At 38.6% G+C, this 21,433-nt stretch overlaps 2 protein-coding genes across 7 annotated transcripts in view; one reads left to right on the top strand and one right to left on the bottom strand.

The window, feature by feature from the left end:
• LOC149927334 (tyrosine-protein phosphatase non-receptor type 13-like) overlaps positions 1 to 7,858 on the top strand; it is a 48,147-nt gene extending 40,289 nt beyond the window's left edge. The window contains exons 22-31 of the mRNA XM_090159087.1: positions 3,416 to 4,486; positions 4,610 to 4,824; positions 4,906 to 5,004; positions 5,069 to 5,167; positions 5,229 to 5,405; positions 5,528 to 5,804; positions 5,866 to 6,458; positions 6,526 to 6,714; positions 6,773 to 6,864; positions 6,931 to 7,858. Coding sequence (XP_090015213.1) covers positions 3,416 to 4,486; positions 4,610 to 4,824; positions 4,906 to 5,004; positions 5,069 to 5,167; positions 5,229 to 5,405; positions 5,528 to 5,804; positions 5,866 to 6,458; positions 6,526 to 6,714; positions 6,773 to 6,864; positions 6,931 to 6,967 — 2,849 coding nt within the window. The 3' untranslated portion in view covers positions 6,968 to 7,858. The remainder of the gene's footprint in view (positions 1 to 3,415; positions 4,487 to 4,609; positions 4,825 to 4,905; positions 5,005 to 5,068; positions 5,168 to 5,228; positions 5,406 to 5,527; positions 5,805 to 5,865; positions 6,459 to 6,525; positions 6,715 to 6,772; positions 6,865 to 6,930) is intronic.
• A 1,172-nt stretch (positions 7,859 to 9,030) lies between these two features.
• ChT (choline transporter) overlaps positions 9,031 to 21,433 on the bottom strand; it is a 57,763-nt gene continuing 45,360 nt past the window's right edge. For 4 of the 6 annotated variants that reach the window (XM_090158042.1, XM_090158043.1, XM_090158038.1 and 1 more), the window contains 8 exons: positions 14,363 to 14,802; positions 14,188 to 14,295; positions 13,974 to 14,129; positions 13,555 to 13,703; positions 13,324 to 13,473; positions 13,102 to 13,231; positions 11,580 to 11,797; positions 9,031 to 11,514 (listed from right to left, as the gene is read on the bottom strand). In XM_090158042.1, coding sequence (XP_090014168.1) covers positions 10,858 to 11,514; positions 11,580 to 11,797; positions 13,102 to 13,231; positions 13,324 to 13,473; positions 13,555 to 13,703; positions 13,974 to 14,129; positions 14,188 to 14,295; positions 14,363 to 14,537 — 1,743 coding nt within the window. In that variant the 5' untranslated portion in view covers positions 14,538 to 14,802 and the 3' untranslated portion in view covers positions 9,031 to 10,857. Of the gene's footprint in view, positions 11,515 to 11,579; positions 11,798 to 13,101; positions 13,232 to 13,323; positions 13,474 to 13,554; positions 13,704 to 13,973; positions 14,130 to 14,187; positions 14,296 to 14,362; positions 14,881 to 15,279; positions 15,588 to 21,433 lie in introns of those variants that run through there. The other 2 variants (XM_090158039.1, XM_090158041.1) reach the window with 2 other exon arrangements.

The following is a 21,433-nucleotide window of genomic DNA, read 5'->3' as shown; positions in this document are numbered from 1 at the left end:
GATTTTATCAATTTTTAGTTTTTTTTTACACTGTTTCTATCCGAAAAGTGTTTAAATCAACCGTGTAGGGTTATCCAAATGTACGCTAGTTAATTGGACTAAAATTCCGATTTTATCTACCGAATTCAATCTTATATTTTTTCGGCTAGAATCGGTTAAAATAATACTAGGTGGATATTAAACAGGGTGGAATACCTTCAATTATTTCATATTCAAGCGTAACTGGTTTGGGCTCAAAAATGCAGGGTCACCAGACTTCCTATATTTGCCTATATTTTTAAAGCCTTCTTATAATTTCCTTTATTTTCACCTATATTCCTATAATTTCACGGTCTTTTGGAAATCGGCCTAAAACCGTAAACGTTGGGAGAATTTGAAAATGGGCCTTAAAGGTCGGGTTAATAAGAAAATTGGCCTAGAAGGCTCGGTTGGAATTTTAGAAATGGACCTGTGAAAGGTCGGGGGAATTTGAAAATGAACTTGTGAAAGGTCGGGGGAATTTGAAAATGGACCTGTGAAAGGTCGGGGGAATTTGAAAATGGACCTGTGAAAGGTCGGGGGAATTTGAAAATGGACCTGTGAAAGGTCGGGGGAATTTGAAAATGGACCTGTGAAAGGTCGGGGGAATTTGAAAATGGACCTGTGAAAGGTCGGGGGAATTTGAAAATGGACCTGTGAAAGGTCGGGGGAATTTGAAAATGGACCTGTGAAAGGTCGGGGGAATTTGAAAATGGACCTGTGAAAGGTCCGGGGGAATTTGAAAATGGACCTGTGAAAGGTCCGGGGGAATTTGAAAATGGACCTGTGAAAGGTCCGGGGGAATTTGAAAATGGACCTGTGAAAGGTCCGGGGGAATTTGAAAATGAACCTGTGAAAGGTCCGGGGGAATTTGAAAATGAACCTGTGAAAGGTCCGGGGGAATTTGAAAATGAACCTGTGAAAGGTCCGGGGGAATTTGAAAATGAACCTGTGAAAGGTCCGGGGGAATTTGAAAATGAACCTGTGAAAGGTCCGGGGGAATTTGAAAATGAACCTGTGAAAGGTCTGGAGGAATTTGAAAATGAACCTGTGAAAGGTCTGGAGGAATTTGAAAATGAACCTGTGAAAGGTCTGGAGGAATTTGGAAATTAACCTGTGCAAGGTCTGGAGGAATTTGGAAATTAACCTGTGCAAGGTCTGGATGAATTTGGAAAGTAACCTGTGAAAGGTCTGGAGGAATTTGAAAATGAACCTGTGAAAGGTCGGGGGAATTTAAGAAATGGACCTGAAAGGTCGGGGGAATTTTAAGAATTCGTAAAATATCAAGGAAAATTAAGGTAATTTAAGTTTATCTTGGAAATCTTATGACTATTATAAAGTTTTGCGATATATTTTGTAATCATAGTAATTCGAACCCTGCAATAAAACGTTTTTTTATTGCGTAACATTTCTGCGACCAAGTTTAACAGAAGCTAGGAGTGATTGGCGCGAAATACGTTAAAACCCAGTCTTCCTACTAACCTAAGCAGTCACCTTTTATACTACAAATTTAAGTTTGAAGTAAATTCATTAGCTTATGATGAAATTAAAATAAAGATTAAAAGCTTCTAATTTTGACCCTTAAAGTGATCAGGGAAAAGTATGGGAATTTCAATCTGAAAATATTGTGGCAAGCCCGGAGTCGCAGCGGTTGGGTTTCTGCTTATGTGCTGCCGTAAAAAAGGGAGCTTTAAGCTGGTTTCACACTCGACGGAAAATTAGCAGCGTAAAGTTTAACGTAAGCGGTATATCGAATGGGAATCAATTTTCAGCTCGGCGTTTATTATCGTCTTTCCACCATATTTTCCGTCGAGTGTGAAACAAGCTTTAGTCCACTTTTTTATGATCATCCGAACATTTTTTCGGTCGATTGTACCGAATCATAATCCACTACGGGTATAAAATTGTTCTACTGGTACAACGTGATATTTTTTTATCAACAGTGGACTCTTTCAAAAATTTAGATTGCCAATATAATTCGCGATAACGGCGGCGTGGGTTTTAGGCGAACAATGAAACGATGCCATCAAACGTAAAAGTTTTCCTCTTTTTATGTCGCGTGAAGTTACTGAACCGTTCTACCTGTTTGTAGGGGAATAGATCTAGATAAATTTGGCCTTTTTTTTTGTCTCAGTACGGCGCATCCCCCCTTTAAATAATTTATGAATCAACCTCTTTAATTTGTCAAGCATATAAATAAATATAATTTTAATCCGAATGGATGTATGAAGGGACTACTTGTTTGTTATTATTTTGCGCGCCTTATGCCTTACGTAAGGGTTGTCTGTATTATCGTGTTAAGAATACGAGTATAACAAATAGCAATATTATTATAGAGCCCCCTAGTGTCTAAATATACAGCTACAAAGGACGATAATATACTACTTAGTTAGGTTGTGAGACCAAGTTGAAGTCGATGTTGATAAATTTAAGGTTCGGTAAAAAAATTAGCATTAAAACATAGGTGTCGTACTTATTATATTACTTATGGTAAAACAAACCTTTTCAATTTTTTTTTAAATCTCTATCGACGAAAATATACAGTGGCCTTTTAAGACCTAGGTGCCTTAAATGTATATATTGAAAAATACTTGAAAAATGAATTTATAAATCTTGAAATCCAATTGAAAATCCTGAAATCCGCGTGAAAATCAGCGTAAGAAAAGAATGTCGGGCTCTGAAATCTCAATCAGTTTCTGATTTCTACGCAAAATTTTTAAATGTCAGACCCTTCAACTGCTATTCGTGTCAAACACTATTGTTATAATATTACTTATGGTGTTAGTCTTTTGGGGGGAGACTGACGTTGCCATCGGGAAATGGAAATTCGACATTAATTTATATACCATTACCTTTTTTTATTGTCTATTGTCTTTATGCTAAATAAACGGCGTGCTAGTATGAAAGGTTATTCATAAACGAACGGCGGTTGCCAAGAATCCCTTTTCAGCAAAATGCTAATTGCCGCGCCATGTCTCAGCCGCAGGTGCGCCGCGCTTAATTCTTAAGAGCTTCTTCCGAAGACAAACTCGTTGATAATGTATTATGTAAAAAAAGAATCACGCCCATGCCTGAATTAGTCATGTGCGCGATTTTTCTGATTTTCCACGCACCCACCGAGATCTTTTAATAATGGGAAAATTAAAACTCCAGAAATAGTGCTTTTACGTGCTTGGTTTTCGTGGTAAAAGTTAGGAAGGATAGCCAAGTTACCACTTACCAGTAAGATTGTCGAAAATTTATATTATATTGTCCGTACAAGCGCGCCATCTACTATCGTAAAATAGAACTGATTCGTATTTTCCCTTTTATCCTTTTCTCGAGATGGCGCCACAAAAATTATTGAAGTGGTGTGTAATTGGGACAAGTTTTGAATATTATTGTCTTTTTCCTACAGGTGATCAATTGATAAAAATTAATGGAACATCAACAGAGGGTGTGAGCTACAAAGAAGGAGTTGCCTTGTTAAAGAAAAGCCCTCACATTGGAAAACTATGTTTTCTAAGAAGTGCCCAGCCCGTCGTATCGAACTCTGACATCGCCACTCCTTCCAATGAAGACGAGGATAACATGATCGCGAAGTGGGGCCGAAGGGGCAGCCGTACTTCCCTCATCTCGGAAAGCACTTTGGACTCCAATTCAGGGACCACCGTCAATAGGGCCACTACACCAACATATGCTCGAAGTATCTCGCAAGTGGTCTTGCCTACGGTCGCCGAGCTTAGGGCTTTGGCGGAAACGGAACCTAAGGATTATGCCTCGAAGGAAGAAGTGACAACTTGTGCTTTAATTCACCATTCCAAAGATGATGGTTTCGGGGATAGTGACAATATGGGTTACAAGTTTATTGACATTTCCAGTCAAGCTTACACCGATAAGAAACTTACAAATGGCTTTATTGAGAATGGCAATGGGAGTGTCAAAAGTATATCTAACGAGAGGTCTAGTCAAATGGCCAATGGCAGTGTTCAGGTTGCGTGTTCAAACTCGGGTAAACACTTTAGTCGCTCCATAAGCTCTCCAATTTTGGACGTACCCGAGAAACGATCACCGAATGTCAGTGCAAACAGCTCAAATACGAGCAAAGAACTTCTGGGAGTGGTACCTGAGGATTACTCTCTTAACAGTTTTGATAGTGTGTTTCATTCGGAGACATCCAACCTCAATAAGTCGAGATCCGAAGGCAGCGGACCATCCAGTAGAGTCACGGGCCCTGCCACCAAGTACCTTGCAAGTAATGGTGGAGAAGAGGATGACCATGGTGGAAAGAATGGACTTGCAGATAGTTTTGATGATGATAAGCAGCTTATTTGTGATACGTCTTCGGAATATACGGGTGGAAGTTCAGGGCAATCATCACCGAATGACCTGGATGGGACCAATGATCCAAAACCAATTCCTCGGAGAAGAAAAAAGAAATGTGGGCTCATTGAAAAACCAGATGATGTTTTCAAATACATCAATCAAGGTAAGAAAATGTATTATCAATATTATGGCCTTATAGTTGCCGTTATAATACCAGTTTGTGTTTCTTAGCTAACTTTATAAATTAAATTGTATTTATTTCTATTTCAAATGAAAATGTTTTCAGACAATTGTTTTCAAGTGTCAATTCGAAAAAGTAGCAGAGGGTTGGGATTAGCGATATTTGGAGGAGTGGATATGAGCCGTTTGGGACCTATTTGCGAGTTGATTAGGATACGAAAGCTTTATCCTCTGCAACCAGCGGTAGCCTGTGGGGAATTACAAGTGGGGGACGTCATTTTGGAAGTTAATGGCCTTAACATGATTGGCCTCACCAATACAGTAAGGCAAACCTATATTGGGAAACTATTATTGATTTTTCTGTTTACTTTCATTGTACATTGTTTAATTTGGACTTTATAGGAGGCCCTAGAGACTTTACGAGTGGCTTCTAATGATGTACTTTTGAAGATCTTTAGACCAGAACTTTCCTTAATGCCACCCGTTTCTTTTTACATACAGGTACATTCAAAGCTATTTTAACTTAATCACATAAAATTACTAATGAATTATGAATTCTTTGTAGGACCTTTCACCAGCTAGTTCTGCCATGATATCACCAACTAGTTCAGCATCTAACACTTTGCAAAGACCAACTACATTGAATTGTGGTTCAAGTTTAGGGGTATGTTACATTGATTATTAACTTAACTCTATTTTTATACATTACTGTAACCTTTTTGTAGAATACCTCTCTTGATGTCTCTCTTATGAAGCAAGATGGCACTTTGGGATTTAGTGTGTTTCGCTATGAAAAAGCGTGTGACATGGACACTCATCCATCAGGAATTTACGTAAAAGCTTTAATTAGAGATCCAGCGATTAGCAATGGTCAAATACAAGCTGGTGATAGGATATTGGAGGTAATAAACACTCGATATTTAATCATGTCATATTACGACAGCAATTTCGTTATCATGGTAGATAAGGGGTTGTTATTTTCCTCTTATCTAACGCAATACGAGCTTATTGGGAATTATTCCAGGTAAATGGGCATGATGTGTCTGATTGTAGTCGAAATGATGCGGTAAATTTGCTAAGGAATGCTACTGATACCGTAACACTTAAAATCTATCGCTTCGCTGACCCTCTCTCACCTTGTTCGTTGGAAGACACACCTCATTCTAAGCCATTAAGGATAGAAGCCCGGGAATTGTTAAGTGATAAAGCACGACGAAAATCTGATGGAAATTCCTCTTCTCCTAAAAGAACGAAGGAAAGGTGTCTTAAGAAAGAGTCAATTTCTTCAGCTTCCTCCGCTGGTCAGTTAATTATGTGGTTTTTGCATTTGTAGAAATGTCATAACAAATTTATTTTTTGCAGAATCTAAAAGCAGTTGTGATGTGCCATTGAATTTAAATTTACCTAACTCTATAATCGAATCTCCATCGCCGTCACCCGAAGAAGCTAAACCAGAGTCTTTACCATTGCCAACACCAAAACCAGATGTAGATATTGAAAGTGATGACAGCAACGAAGATTTGAATGCGGGAATGAACCGAAACTCCAGGCCAAAATCTTTGGACTTGTTGTGCATAAATGAAAAGAAACAAAACTCTGTACGGTCCCAGGCGGAAGGGGAAGATGCCAATCAGTTGTTTCACCGTCAAGCCAGTGTTGTAGTTACTAACTCTAATGATGCCAATACCGATAAACAGCAAATAGATGAGAAGGGAGAAGGCTTATTAAAGTGGAGGGGTGCCACGTTGCTCTCCAACGAGGAGAATGTGGCTAATTTGAACTTGAGCCTTAGTACCTTATCTTCTGGTTGTCAATCTCCCCTTTCTAATCAGTCACAAAATGGAAGTAACGGAGAATTATATAGCCCTCCCGTGCCTCCACGCCGACTCACTTCTCTCCAGTCATGGGATAGTACCCCGGAAGAAACTGAGGAATTTCATTCATCTGGACAGAAAGTAAAATTAGCAATTGAATTCTTGTTTAAAAGTTTTAAATCAAAATTTTGCAACCATCTTTGTTTAGCTGAGAAAGTTGTACGTTCAACTAGATAGAGGTTGGCAAAGTAGGCTGGGATTCAGCTTGGGCGATGATTTACCTCCAAATACGACGCAATTGGCTCCACAAATTTCTAGTCCAGTTGTAACTGTTGTTCATCCTGGTAGCCTTGCCTTTAAAGATGGACGAATACTTGTTGGAGATAGATTAATTGAGGTAATTGCTCTATGCTCAAGTGTTAGTTCCAATATAATTTATATTTATCATAATTTAGGTGAATGGTGAGGCCTTAATGGATAAGACAGCGGCTGAAGTTATAGATTTACTAAGAAAAACACGGGGGAAGATTCATTTGGTTTTTCTAAGGTAATTATAAATTTTATTTAACTTTAACTATTTATCCAATTCTAATTTTGAATGAAATTGATTTAGACTTGCGTCTGAAACTTGTAAGGAGCCTCTAATTTAAACATTTAGTCTTTTGCGACTTAGCTAGTCATCGTGATTCCACTAAAATCTACTTATGATAAATTTTTGTACATATTTTTCTCTCCTTTTTGATAATTTCTACAAAAAGTGGCTTAAGGGCAACCTATTGTTTTAATTTAAGCATAGTTCTGCTTACAGTTATTTTTTTATAGCATGCACAGAACAATAAGGGTTAAGAAAAAGTCAAATGATTTTATAGAAATTCAGAGCGCAAATTTTTGCATTTTGCAGTGTTTTTTTTAATAAACCAAAAATTTTATTTTTGGATGGTATTATTTATCAAAATTCCGTAATTTATTTAGATACCTCTTTATTAGCTAAAGTTGGGTGAGCTATTTTTTTTACTTAAAAGCAAAAGAGATTACTGGAATAATTTCAATATTTTAGTGTGTTAGATCTATTTATAACAAAATGTATAAGAGTGTAGCGTAGACCCGTGAGAATGTGTTTATTTTAAATATCTTCTTTATTATATAAATGATAAAATATATACCTCTGTAAACCCAACATGACAGTTAAAGCCAGTAAGTGTCAAAAAAGACATCTTCATATCATATTTATCCAGAGTTCTTTTAAATCAGATAATGAAATTAATGATATTTAATTTATCGACCCATTATGATATCTTATTACTTCAGAAGGCCCTTTATGGATAATTATAACAAAATCCTGTAAATGAGGCTTTGGTCCTTGTTAACGTGGTTAGGCTCGTAAACATTGTTTTTACCATTTAATCCAGATAAACGACTATACACTATGTGGTGTTATAATGTTTTCAGCTTATTTTAGTTCCCGAAACATCTTCCATCGTCTTCCTAATAGAATTATGTAATTGTGCCAATGAAATTAAAGTAATAAATACTATTCTGAATATTCCAAAGTAATATTTACGGGGCCAATATATTTTGGTTATTTTTTATGAATTTAAATCCGGGTTTTGAGCCAAAGTTTGCGATCTCAGCGTGATTTCATGTTATTTGGTTTTTGTTGCCCTTTTCCCCCCTCAGGTTTTTCTCCCAAAAAAGCCCATGTTATTGCATTGTATTGAATGTAAATACACCTCATATGAAAAATAAAAACTTGTATAAATGTTTAAAGCAAGATTTGGTATGCTTTGAAAAAACCAACTGTTGTGCTTTTATAGCTATTTTATATATTTTTTTTACAGCACTCATGGTACATTTTTTTTTATAACATTGGGGAGTTTTTTCCACACTATATAAATACATTATGTAAATTAATCTCTAAGTACATTTGTTAGGACACGAGCTACTTATGTAGAACAGTCAAATACATCTCCACTACTACTTTTACGTGGTGTATTTGTCAGTACACTTCAAATATTTTTTTGCTATCTTATTTCTATACACCATAAATTCTAATTTACAAAAATATACACTTATGCCTTCTTTAGGTATTGCTACAATAATGTTGTTACCTACTACATGATATTTTTATTAAGGGGGAGGAAATGGGGAATACAATTCAACTCTTAAAATTATAAATTATTAAATAAATTGAATATTACTTAAAAATTTGATTAAAAATTGATTTGTCAAAATGCCTTATTGTAAAAGATTGTTATATTTTGCGCTAAACTCCTCAATTTTGCCTTCCAAATACTTTAAAACGCTGTAAAAACGCGTTTTGTCATAAAAGGGGCCAAAAAAGGGGAGTCCGCCTTATGATTGTCTCCATTAATTCTTGCCCAATCGTCCGCCATTAGTGATTCCGGCATGGACGACTGATGTTGATTGTCACCGTAAGTGATTAGATTCATTTCAATTAGGTATAGTAAATTTGATAGTTCGCATTATATATATATATTACAAAAGAAACAAGAACACTATCGCTTCAGTTTAGTACAAAAATAACGTTGGTTAGTTTTTGTTGCGAAATTTGAATGATTGTCAAATCGCATATTCTGGATATTAAGCCTTGGACTTGTAAGGAAAAGCGCGCTGAAAATGAACGCCACTTTGCAACGCGTGGAAGCCGCCTGATCCTTCACGGTTTCGTCGCTTGATTTTTTTGTTAATAAAATTGGATTATTGCATTGCTAGTTTTAATTATTTAAATTAATATATTCATATCAGATAAATTTATTACTATGGCCGTACGCGTGTGTTTCACGGTGAGCTAAGATATTTTTTCTATGATAGTTATTTATGGCGTCGTTTTCTGGGGGTTGCTGGTTTTAATTAGAAACTATTCGACTGCCTTGCATTTATTAATATACTTAGTTAATTATTTCATACGAGGCTACACCGCTGCCAAACTTCTTCAATAGAATGTTTGGCAAAAGTGACTATCGAAAATTGTCCCTAAACTACCTACTCTCAGGCGAATAGTTTCTAACTTTCAACCTATTGTTTTTCCATCGTTTTTTGGGATTGCTGTTATAATTGTGTCTTAGCCATGATATTCTGATATTACCTTATGCATTTACATAGGCAAATCGGCTCAGTCACGTTACGTGATTATTCCATATCGTTGTAAAATTTAAATAAAATCAAAAACAGCTAAACTTAACAATATTTTTAACGTTAGGTCCAAATTGTCAAAATTGCTAATATACATATTTAACGATAATTTTTCAGTATTTAAAATTTATGGTTAACGTAACAATATTTACACCCGTCTAAACTTTCCAGATCTTTTTGATAGATATTTCGTTAAATATCACATTTCTCGCGATAACTGTATATAACACACGTATAAATTACCCACCCACAAAAAGAATATGTTACAGAATGATTGTTTTTCGCAAAATATCATGGAAAACATGATTGTTCTGATATTGATTATACGACCGCTTTCTTTGATTAATTATATGATTAACGCTTAATTAAAACACCACATTGTCAACAAACACGTTTCAAAAACTAACAATAGGGGTTTAAAATACGGTGAAACTTACAAAATACATTTAACTTTCTACAAATCTTTGTTTTTGGGAAAGCCCCAACACTAAAAAATGTTCGTAATACTTTCAATGATTATTTTTTAACCAGAATTAACCGCTTGTAAGTTTAAATCTGGTTGAACCTCAATCCAGTTTTAGATTTCAACACATCGTAAACTATATCCACTTTTAACGTAGTCCCATTTTCAGGCTAATAAGCCATATATACAAATTAAATTGTTTACGTAGTATTCAAATTCGTTACAGTGTATGTCGTGTTTACGCACCTTTGGTGTAGAAATACTTTTAAACGAATTTTTTCGTAGTATTGTTTTTCGAAGCTTTGGCTTTCGTCAACATAACCTCTTCCTCTGAATTTTTTTTTAACTTCACGAAAAGTAATAACGTTTAAATATTTATAATATTATACAAATAGATTCAACCTACAAATAACACAGATTCGATTGTCGTTAGCATTTGGAGTATTTTCTTATAGTTATTATTATCATTATTATTATTGGTGTTTAAGACCTGTTAATTCTTCAGGTTTTGAATTTCTATACCAATTTTTTACCTACCTTTTAAACTATAATTTTAACATTTTTAAACTATAAAAATTATCTCTACATGATCCCACGGATGGGAAACTTTTAAAAACATTCAACACGTTGTTATGGTAGAGTCGAAATTTGAGCCATACGTTCTGAATGTTGGGTATACAACGAGGCTAACATCGAGGCTACCATTTAAACGTTTAAATGAACGTATTACCCTGTGGCAATGATGGCGGCCTACGAACATAATTGACGCGGAAACTCTCGTTTGTATTAGGCCTATACGAAATCATATAAACTTTGTCCTAATTTGAAAATTGGTGGGCTATGGTTAACGTCGAACCATAAAAAAGTCCTAAAAATGAGGGTTTTGACGTAAAGGAACTGTCTATAGCGAGGCTGGAGGAGCCCTTAAAGCTTCGTGTCGTACGAGTCCGGAGTGGTGGGTCCCATGTCCTTCAGCTTGGCGCCGCTCAGGGGTCGCGAGGACCCGTCGTCTTCGGACCCCAAGTTCAAGGCCGGGTTGACTCTTCCGTTCATTTCAGTTTGGTAGGTTTTCATGTCCGTTTGTCCCAAGGCGGTCATCTCGCCCTCCAAGGGTTCGCTAACTTTGATTGAGTCTTCGGGGATATTGACCACGCAATGAAAAAAGTCCAACTGGGCGGGCAGTCGACCGCTCTCGAACAGCCACTTGGTCAGCGAAGAGACGCTCAGCAGGGTGATTAGGCTGGCCAACATGGACAATGTCCGAAAGGGGAAGAGTTGGTCCTGCTGCTCGTAGTCGAAGAAGGGGTAGTGGATGATCGGCGGCAACCCGATGATGGACTCGCCGCCCAAGGCCCGCAACAGGAACCCCACGATGTAGGCGCACAGCGATCCGTACAGGTTGCAGAAACTCTTGAAATAGACGACGCAGACCAGCTGGGGGAATAAAATAACGTAGACCAAGTCCGAGGAGAGGTACCACAGCCCGTAGATGGATTTGACCGTCAGCGCCATGCCAGTGGCCAGCGCTCCTACCATCAATATGGATCCTCGCATCACCCAGACAACTTCGTGTTCCGAAGCCTGCATTTACAAAAGCGTACCGTGTAATAAACATTGACCGTTTGCAAACCAAACTTGTTTCTTACATTCTGCCTAAAAATGAGTTTGTAGACGTTCCGGGCGAACATGGAACTAGCACCTAGAATGGAAGAATCCGACGAGGACATGACTGCTGCGGACACGGCTCCCAGACCGATAAAGGAGATGAAAGCGGGAGTCAGAAATTGCAGCACCATTGGCAGAACCAGAGACCGATGGTCGCTGTCCAGGGGAAGGGGACCAGTGAATGCTGTCTCGTTCCAACCTTCGACGGAGATAATGCCGTCAAGACGCATTGTTTTCCTCAAGTTTAATTTTCATTTTCAAAAGCTTAGCTAAAATCATTAGGCCAAACGCAATTTGGTTTTTGCGTCGACGCTCGCCTTAGCGGGGCTTACACCCTTTTGAAAAGCAGCTCTTATTACTGGCAGCTAGGAGCAACAAGCACAGCACCCCACACAAGGAGAACGCAACCCGTCAAAAGTTGCACATTTTCTTGCGTACAGTTTTCATTGGTTAGACGCTTTAGCGCCTGCTGCCGTTGGAAGGGGAAAATTCGGAAATTGTCTCCCCCCCCCCGCCCGGAAAACGTTCAGTGTAAAGGTTCGTCCAATGAAATTTGTACACAACACTGCGTTAGCGTGTTCAAAATCTCACTGCGTTCTCCTTGTGTTTGTTGCTCCTAGATGCAACGACTTAAAGCACAAGCGGCAAGGAACATATAAAGAATAGCTTGCACGTCCAGGATCAGTGTATTAATAGTTCTAAACGATTTGGTGGATAGGTTTTGTTGAAGTGGCACAGAATCGTTTGAATTTTGAGGGAAATCAGGGAATTTAAAAATCAGCCAATAAGGTCAGGGAATTAAAGGGAATATAACCTCAGGTATTGGGTGTGAAACACCAACGTTTGCAGATCTGTCCGCTCTTGCCTTTGGCTTTAAAAATGCTTGGCACCACTGTACAGGGCAATTTGGAAAATTGAAGGGGTCTTCCGTAAAGATTGCTTTGTAGGTTATATTCAAGTTTAATCTTGACACTTTCTTAAGGTAATTTTACTCTAGATCTATGGTAAATTCTGCTATTATTATTTAGATCCCTCAAAGGTTTTTTAACTTGGATAAATACTTGTAGTTCCTACCTGGATATATCACTCTAGCGTTTCGCGTGCATTTGCTAAGTGTTTTTTTACGGGTTCTGCCTTGTAGAAGGCTATGTATTACGGAGTTTCGGAAATTCTCCTTTAACTTCGCCGAAGCGGCGCTGCTGTCGCGAAAGCCATTTGCTTGTCAGGTTTTTTTCCTAGTAGAAACTACTATTATTTATCCAAGTTTTTTAACGTTGAAATAACATTTGTATTGAAATATAAGTTGATTTAATTTAATAAAAATTGTCTAATTTTGGCCTTATAAAGTCAGGGAAAATAACTGAATTTGAATCTGAGAATATTGTGGCAACCCTGCACTGAAAATTGTGAGTCCCCTGACGAAAGAGTAGGATCTATCTGAAACTTGTACCGTATTTTTCGACCGATTCTGCGGACCCATAAACGAGATATAAATGAAATTACGAGTAGCTTTGGCAACAGCTCCGATGATCATGGGTGGAACGGCCATGACGATACAGCCGACGGCAGCGACGTAAGACAACAGCTGGGCTTTGAAGGCACTCTTGCATGACAGTACCCGTTGGAAATATACCTATTTATCGCCGAAAGAAAATTGAGGAAAAAGTCGTTTAAATATCATTAGATAAAGCAAACGGTGATTGTTGCGGCGTTATTTTCGCGTACCTGCCAAGGTATTCCTCCGAGTATGAGCAGCAAGCCGAAATCGAGGTATTTGCCGAAATCCCTGCTGTCCACGTGCCCGATCCAGTCGTTATCCGGTAATTTCAAACTGCCCACCGCTTCGTTGTTGATGCTGAATGGAATGCACAACCACTAGGAAACGACAACGAACAAGGTTGTACCCAAACTAATACAAACGTTATTGATAGGCCTAATATTCTACCTACTACTAACCAGTCCAACGAATATGCAGAACAGCTGGATGACGTCGGTGTAGGCGACAGAGTAGAGTCCGCCGAAAAGCGTGTAGATAATGGCGATGATGGCCGAGACGATGATTGAGGTGTTGTTATCCAGATCGATAATGACGCTCACCGTCGCTCCTGCGCAAGACCATCAATAGTAATAATAATAATCAGCTAGGCTGATACCCTTGGCACCACCTTAGGCCACACAAACGACTTTTAAAGGTATTAGTTCAGGTGGCCGGGTTACAATGCGTAGGAGGGTGGTGGCAAGCCCTTCGTGCCACGGGAGCCAACAGCTCAATACACTAACTATTACCGTTAACCTTAACAAGTTTTTATGTAAGGGGAAACCAAAGAGCTCGGTTACAACTGAATAAATATTGAAAATTGAATTGAACACCCTACCTAAAGCTGCCAGGATGGCGGCCGACCAGAAGACCTCCCCGCACAGAGCTGGTAAGAACAGCAGTCCACCCATTCGGCAACCGTACAGTTCTTGGAAGGGATCCAACATGGTCACGTATCCCTCCTCCCTCATTTTGTTGGCGAAGAATAAACCCCCTGCGTGCGACGAAATGAATTCACCTTCAGTCATTCCAACTCGATTCGGGGAACTTACCAATAACTAGACTGAGAGCGTAGCCGAAAGGAGCTTGGCACCAGACTAACCCGTCGCTGTACATGACTTCCGCCGTCCCGTTGATGTAACCTCCGCCCACCCACGTGGCTGAAACGGATCCCTCGAGTTCAATCCAATTTATTTGACGCGTTATTTTAAGTGATCTCTGTCTTACCAGTCATGGTGAATATGCCGACGAACAGGCCTATGTTCCGACCCGCCAGCATGACCTCTTCACTCTCGAGGTCATCAGCGCCGCTCTTCTTCTTGCGTCCGGCCCAGATGCCGACGGCCAGGATCAAGATGTAGAAGATGATTACGGACACGACTCCGCCAATGTTCACCGTCATTTTTAATCTTCGCTAGGATGACGCTGTCTCCGCCTTGGTATATTATTATTCACCACGGGACCTCCTCCTCGCTCTGGACAAGTAGCCGCTGCTGGTAATCACTGGATATTGGATGTCCTCTCTCTTCCGTTTGATTATGTTTCGTATATTGTATCGCGTGTGTGGCTGGGGATAATGGAGTCTCGCCTCTCACCGTCGGCGGAATGGATTGGGACCAGCTGTTACCGGCGTTTCATTGAATCTCTATCGCAGTTGATCGGAGGACCTGTGTTCCGGGAGAAAATTGGGTAAGCCTCTTAGCGCGGCTTTCCGTCGGATTTACTCGTCAATTTTCGATGTATTTCTTTATAAAAAAGCGTGTATTGCGTAAAATTATACTTAATATTAAGCCTATGCAATAAAAAACCTAAGTTTGTTTAATAAAATATGAACCAATAATTTTCGAGAAATTTGTTCTAAATTAAATTTCAAAATATTTCGTAATCCGTGAAAATTCTACCACCGGATGATTACACCAGCCGGTGTCATTTTCAAAACTTCAAAACGAGTGTAACGTTTGTTAAGAAGCGGCCGAAAGTCCTCGGTTGTTCGGAATCGCCGTATTTCTAGCAATGCTCCGCTGGTCCGTTTCGATTTGCTGCGATTCTTCCCTTCAACGCGCACCTGCCCGAGTTCCGTATCGAAAGCTTTCTTTCCATTCTCATCATCAAACTCTGATTGTGAACGGAAACAATTTACTAACCTTTTTTTCGTAACAAGTGTGTTGCTTCGGAGAGAAAGGAAATTTATCCTGACCTGTCCCGCGTTTCCCGGCTTTCTTAGTCAACAACACATTTTTTTACCGTCTCTCTCTCGCGTACGTAAAAAGTCTTCGGCTCGAATGACTGCGGCCTTTTCGCCATATAAAACACTATCGTTTCCTGGACCCTAGTGCCATCTATGAGCGGCCTTCGGAAAGGGTCGCTTTAAAACCAGTTTTAATCTAACCCTTTTTTTGGCGTGTATATCCCGGTTGCTACTTTATGGCCTAAAGGAATACGCGTATTTTACAACGTGGTGAAATCGTAACCTCGAAATTCGTCGTCTTTATTTTTGTAAGATTACGTGAACGTGAAATAATTAATTGAGGTAATTCGCGGATTAAAAATATTTTTTTGCCCAGGGGTACGTAATAATATTAAAAATTCTCACGCTATCTTAAATTTTATTGGAATGTTTTCTTTATGATAATTATTACTATATTACGTATCCAAAATAGTTAACTTTTAAATCACTTCAGGATGTTGGTTTTTGCCCTGCGGTTAAATGACTTAGACATCCTGATATTGGGCTTCTCCCTGAACTGGCGGGTGAATCAGTTCTAAAGGCGTTTGACAGTATTTCGTCCTCCAATTTTAATTATCTAATCAACCTTTAAAGCAGATAATTTAATTTATAAATTTAGGGGGAAGATACTATTCAACTTAAACGCTATCTTCAATTTGATTAGCCGAAGAAATTTTTTCCTTCTGGGTATTTTAATGCACACCAGATAGTTAACTTTATCCAGAGTGAGAATGTAGAATCGCTTTTCCAGTCTGTTAGTTTTTGACCTACGTTCAAATAATTTAGGCTAATCCTGATAGTGGGCTCCTCCCTGAACACCAGTGCGCGGCGGATGGAACACTTCTACAGGCGTTTGGTATATTTTTATCTACAATTTTAATGTTCTAATCTAACTCTAAAACAGATAATTTAATTTCTAAATTTAGGCGAATTTAAAAAAGAATTTTTAATCATAAGGTCAATTTAAAAAGGAGCGGAAATGAACGATTTTGTCTCGATAAAGGCCATAAGCTACTAAGCGTTTGTCTGTCGGTAAACTCCGACAAGCGGAGAAATTTTCTGAGTCAGCGAAGCGACTAAAAGGGGGCGCCTCCCCAACCCCGCTTCTCTAATCAGGCCCGGGGCTCGGCCATCCTCCCAATTTGGAACTCTCTCCTCTCCCGTTCTTATCGCCCACGCGTCTCTCGAACTTTCGGGGCCGAATTAAAGCCTAAAAGCTCGCTATGACGTATTTCATTGTAAATCCTCTTTTCGAATGTCGAGACCTCGATGTATACCTTACTCCTTAACGGCGCTCTGTTACGGTCATTCTCGGTAGAGTTTAACCCGCTTCTTGGGATGATTGGGCAGCAGCCGGAAAAGACTAACAAGGTAGCTAGCGTCCCCTGTCGTAAGTCGATGGAAGCTCGCCACCCGTCTCCTTTTTCGAATGCTTCCAGTACTAATTGGTGAATTTGAACGCGGGACATTTTGGCTCCCCCTAAAACGTTACAAACTCTTAATTACGATACCTCTACCGGCGAATAAATTGCTTAAATCACTTTGCAAATGTGCGACCCTGATAGGTTTAATATACAACACTTTTTGCGTCGTTTTCTGATAAATCGAAATAGTAATATCGTGAATGTATTCATTTCAACCATGAATATCAAACTGCATTAGGTACTTTGAGCACAGTGGCTAGAATGGCTTCGAAATTATGACGTTGGTCACGCGCCGCCACTCAAAAATTGTTTTGATGGGAATCGTTTTGAAAGTAGGCTAGTTTTCATTTGCCAAGGCTTAGCGAGAAATTTATTTCTTATATTTTACTACGCATCTTTTTGATTGAAGGAAAATAGATAAAAATATTAACGGCAAATATCTTTATTTGGGATTATCAACTGGTCTTCTAATAATTAATTAATTTTCTTAGGCAGATAAAACGCGTAATCCGGGATTGCGTCAACTACAAACGTTTGTCTCCTGATTGGCTTATATGATTACGTAAAACGCAGTAAGACCATAGAAATTAGAGAGAGGAACGTAAAGTGTAGCCTCGACAAGGCTTTTAAATAATCTTCACGTCTCTAAGCTACGCGGTAGGCTTATTTACATCCGGTTGCGTTCCGGCTTTCTATTGGCTAATCGAGAAAGGAAAATAATTTCATTTTCTACACTCTCATTGGCTGATTAAAATTCTTATTTCTTAATCATTGAGCCGGAAATCAGGATTTCGCGGGATGTTGATGAGAGTATTTACATTAATTTAAATTAAGTTTATTAGATATTTATTATTTATAAGTAATGGTTTCCGTGAACTTTTGAATATGTGTTGTAAGAATCTAAACAGAGAACACATTTATCAAGTCTTAAAGCTTAGGCCTTAGCGTTTGACGCAAAATATTATCCATTGCATCCTATTTATACATTTAATTTGTTCCAATGATTGGTTAATTATTTATCGTCGATTGGAACAAATTAAAAGTACGATATTAATCGATAATTTTTAATAAAAACAAAATTGTTGGGCTTTAGAGTTTTATTAACCGAGCTAGATCTATGCGAAGTTGTAGCGGAGAACTGAAGAACTGACCGTGTTACGTCACAAACTTTAACCGGAAGTGAGTAGGCCTAATCTTCCCGAATGGTAAGACACTGCACATCCCAGCTCCAGATAGTAAAAAGGATAGTTCGATATTCATGGTAATATCGTTAAGAGTCGTAAGGTGGCGTACTTTACGTTATTTTATAATATGGTTGCTCCATGTGATACCTTCGCTAATGCGCAGTCGCGGGTTTTGCCTTTTGTTTCCCGGTAGAGGGATGGGAATACGCGTTTGCGCGCTTGCTAGGTAAATTCAGGAAAAAACCTGCATTCAAAAATAAAATATAAGATACTTTAAGGTTGGTACATATTTTATTTATAATAGTTTAAAATATTGAATTAATTAGATCAAGATTTGCATAACAAACCTTTCGAAAACCGTGCCTTGATTAAAATACCCCGGTAGTTTTATATATTTGGGCAAATAATACGGTTATGTTTTGTACGATTTCATGCCAATTTTTATTATTTTTAATTATATTTAAATACAGTTGCGTCGTGTATTAATTAAAAAGTTATGAAAATAATACGGATGGGACTTAATTCCTGGTTTTTATTTCCCCTGGGGTAAAGCTCGCTTTTATACTAGTAATCCTCCCTAAAATAAGGCCTTACTTTATTGGAGTTAACCCTTGGCTATCATAAAATACTGCGGAGCCTCCGAATATTATGATCCTTATATTTCGGTTAATTAACCGGATCACTAAGAGTGTAGTGATGATTTTGCCGCAGCAACATCTTCCCGTTTACGATGTTAATAATGTCTTGACCAGGGTTACTGACCTTGGTAACTGAGGTAAACAGTTCCCTTAACGCCTTCCATGCACCGGACACAATTAATAATAATTAACCTTGTTTCGAAAGGCCTCATTAAGAATCCAAGGAACCCCACCTTTGATAATAGCCGTAATTGGGCCTTTGCATCTCGTTGGTTGTTTAGAAAAACATCTTGTAACTTCCGCTTATACTTAAAGGCCGTATAAACCTCTTTGATACGTTAAAATTGGCGCTGTACGTAACTTCCAGGTAACGACGTAGAGGAATCTTTTTCGCCAGGTAATTTTTGCTTGAGGCCAAGGCCTATGGAAAATTGAACTCAAGTTCGCCGAAATAATGACCAATTATTGAATCGGAGGGCAAAATCGACTATTTTAAGCACTAGTTTCGATAGTGAAGGTACTTAATTCGAAATTTGAGTCCAAAAACGCGTTTTCATCAGTATTAATCGTAAATCATCGTAACCTGGTAGTAATTCAATCACAGAGACAAATAAAACTAGTACATTCAGTATCTGTAGAGTAGTTTTACTATGTAGACGAGGCTTAGGAAGTGATCAATTATTAGATTAAAAATTAGGGATATGGGTATCATAACAGTAGTGTATATGATAATATCATTGTAAAAGACGGTTCAGTACACTGTCATACCATTTTATTATATTTTTTTTTGTTAAATAAGTTTGCCAGAGCATATCCGAATATGTTTATTTTCATTTTACGTGATACATATTTTCTATCACAAATCCAATATCGTTGTTTTTTATTTGTTTACACTCGTAACCCCCTGTCTAAAAAAGGTATGATCTAGCTTCCGAAGTCTGGCGTACGTGGCGCGGCCATTCAAATCAAATATTATCCTTAGTTAGTTAATCCAGAATTTTCTTATTTTTAAATGTTTTTCTGAAATTTGTTTTAATATCGGTTTCGCCGATATTGGCCGATACCGATGTTAGAAAAATAGGCCGATATATCGGTGCATCCCTATTAAAATTTGTAATTGTGAAGATGTATGAAACTCTATAGGCCTAGTGTTTTATAAGCCAGCGGCCTTTGACGTCATTTTCTAATGGTCTTAGACCAACTGATTTTCAGTTCTATTTCAGCGCCATTTCGTATTAAAAATAATAGTTAAAAGTCTAAGAAAATAGAAGAGGTGGTCGCCATAACAGTTACTTAAAAGTTTGAGATGACTGAAAAATTCAAATTTGGAATATGGGCCGAGTATGTCGTTTAAACACTTGTCGTAGGAGTAGCAAAAATTATAGTCTTAGATTTTTCAATATTCCGACGGTTATTAGCAAAACTTTTTAATCTTATCTAAATATCGTTTTTTAACTTGCGGTTTTAACTTTCAAAATATTCTGCGTCCAACCAAACCTGTCTAATTCTTTTTGCATTTTAGGTACCGCTTAGGGCAGTTAGGGGATCCATTTCCAACCGATAACTAATAGCGTTTTCCATTTGTCTGCTCTCGAGCACTCTAGATCTCTCTGATCAACATTTTATGTTCCATTAGCGTGCTCGGATCTGCTCCGATCAATTTTCGCGTGTTCCTTTTATATTTTTTTGGCAAAATGGCAGACCAAGACGCGAAAATTCAAATTACAAGCAGACGAAAAACAACAAAGCGCGGGAATATGTTCATGGAATGTTCCATTTGCAGTTTTACTCTAGTCGATTGGAGCGAGATCTATGACGTAAGAGACAGATTCAGAGCGAATCAAATGGAAAACGCTATTAGATGGCGCCAAAAATTGTTTATTTTTAAAAATTAGCCAGAGCGAGATGGCGCTGTAAACGGTGCAAAAGCATTAAAAAAGTGTTACGTCGCGTAAATTCCAAAAATAATTTAGTGAAAGAGCTCTATAGCGACACGCGTAGCTACCGTATTCGGTAGTAGACGTTTGAAAGTATTTTTCTTCGAAGGCTTAACAAATAGGCCTAAACGCGATTGAACGGTTGAAATTCCCCGGTGAATTGTACCGGTGGCTTCCCAGTTCGGGGTCCGCTACCGTGATGCTCCGCGTGAGATGGGGATGAGCCCGAGGGGAATTCAAGTTAGGTCCTCAATAATGAGATTGCCGCCTTGTCGGGGGTCTACGAGGGCTTCCCCTCTGACGGAAGCTTTCCATCTCTCTTCCCGCGAGACGTTTCTTTGGCCTGGCGTCACTCTGTTCGCCACCATTCCTTCCTCCCGGATAGAAATTCTCTTACCTAAGGAAATAACTAGGCTTTCTCTACCTTATCACGTACGATCGAAATCGGACTTAGCTAGCTCTGAGGGTAAACGCCTAGCTAGGGTAAAGTATACTGGCGATAATGGTAGTGGAAATGAGCTCTAGGATATCCATGGCGGATATCTTTCGCCATACTCTACCCGAACACTGATTAAATTAACTACTAGTAGCGTACGTTATCAACGAAACATTTTAGCGTTTTCGGTAGTTAACAAAGGGTACGGTATGTATTGTACATTGTGTTTTAGATTGGTCGGAACCTTTAATAGCCACGACTGACTCGGAACTTGTATAAACACGAGGGGTTTTGTCGGGGGTATCTTTGAAGGGACTGCCAGTTGCGTTTGTCTTCGCCGTTAGAGATTATCGGTGTTTGCGTCGCAGCAGATCCGTCCCGTATCCAATCTCACTTGTCCCCTCCGTCGACGGTTTTATCCGGGCGTCTATCTCCCTCCGATACCTACTTAC

The sequence above is a fragment of the Leiobunum rupestre genome, chromosome 9 (assembly GCF_980474605.1).
Source record: "Leiobunum rupestre chromosome 9, qqLeiRupe1.1.hap1, whole genome shotgun sequence".
Taxonomy (NCBI): domain Eukaryota; kingdom Metazoa; phylum Arthropoda; class Arachnida; order Opiliones; family Sclerosomatidae; genus Leiobunum; species Leiobunum rupestre.
Note: the sequence above shows the minus strand (reverse complement) of the source record. Positions and strands in the feature narration are given on the sequence as shown.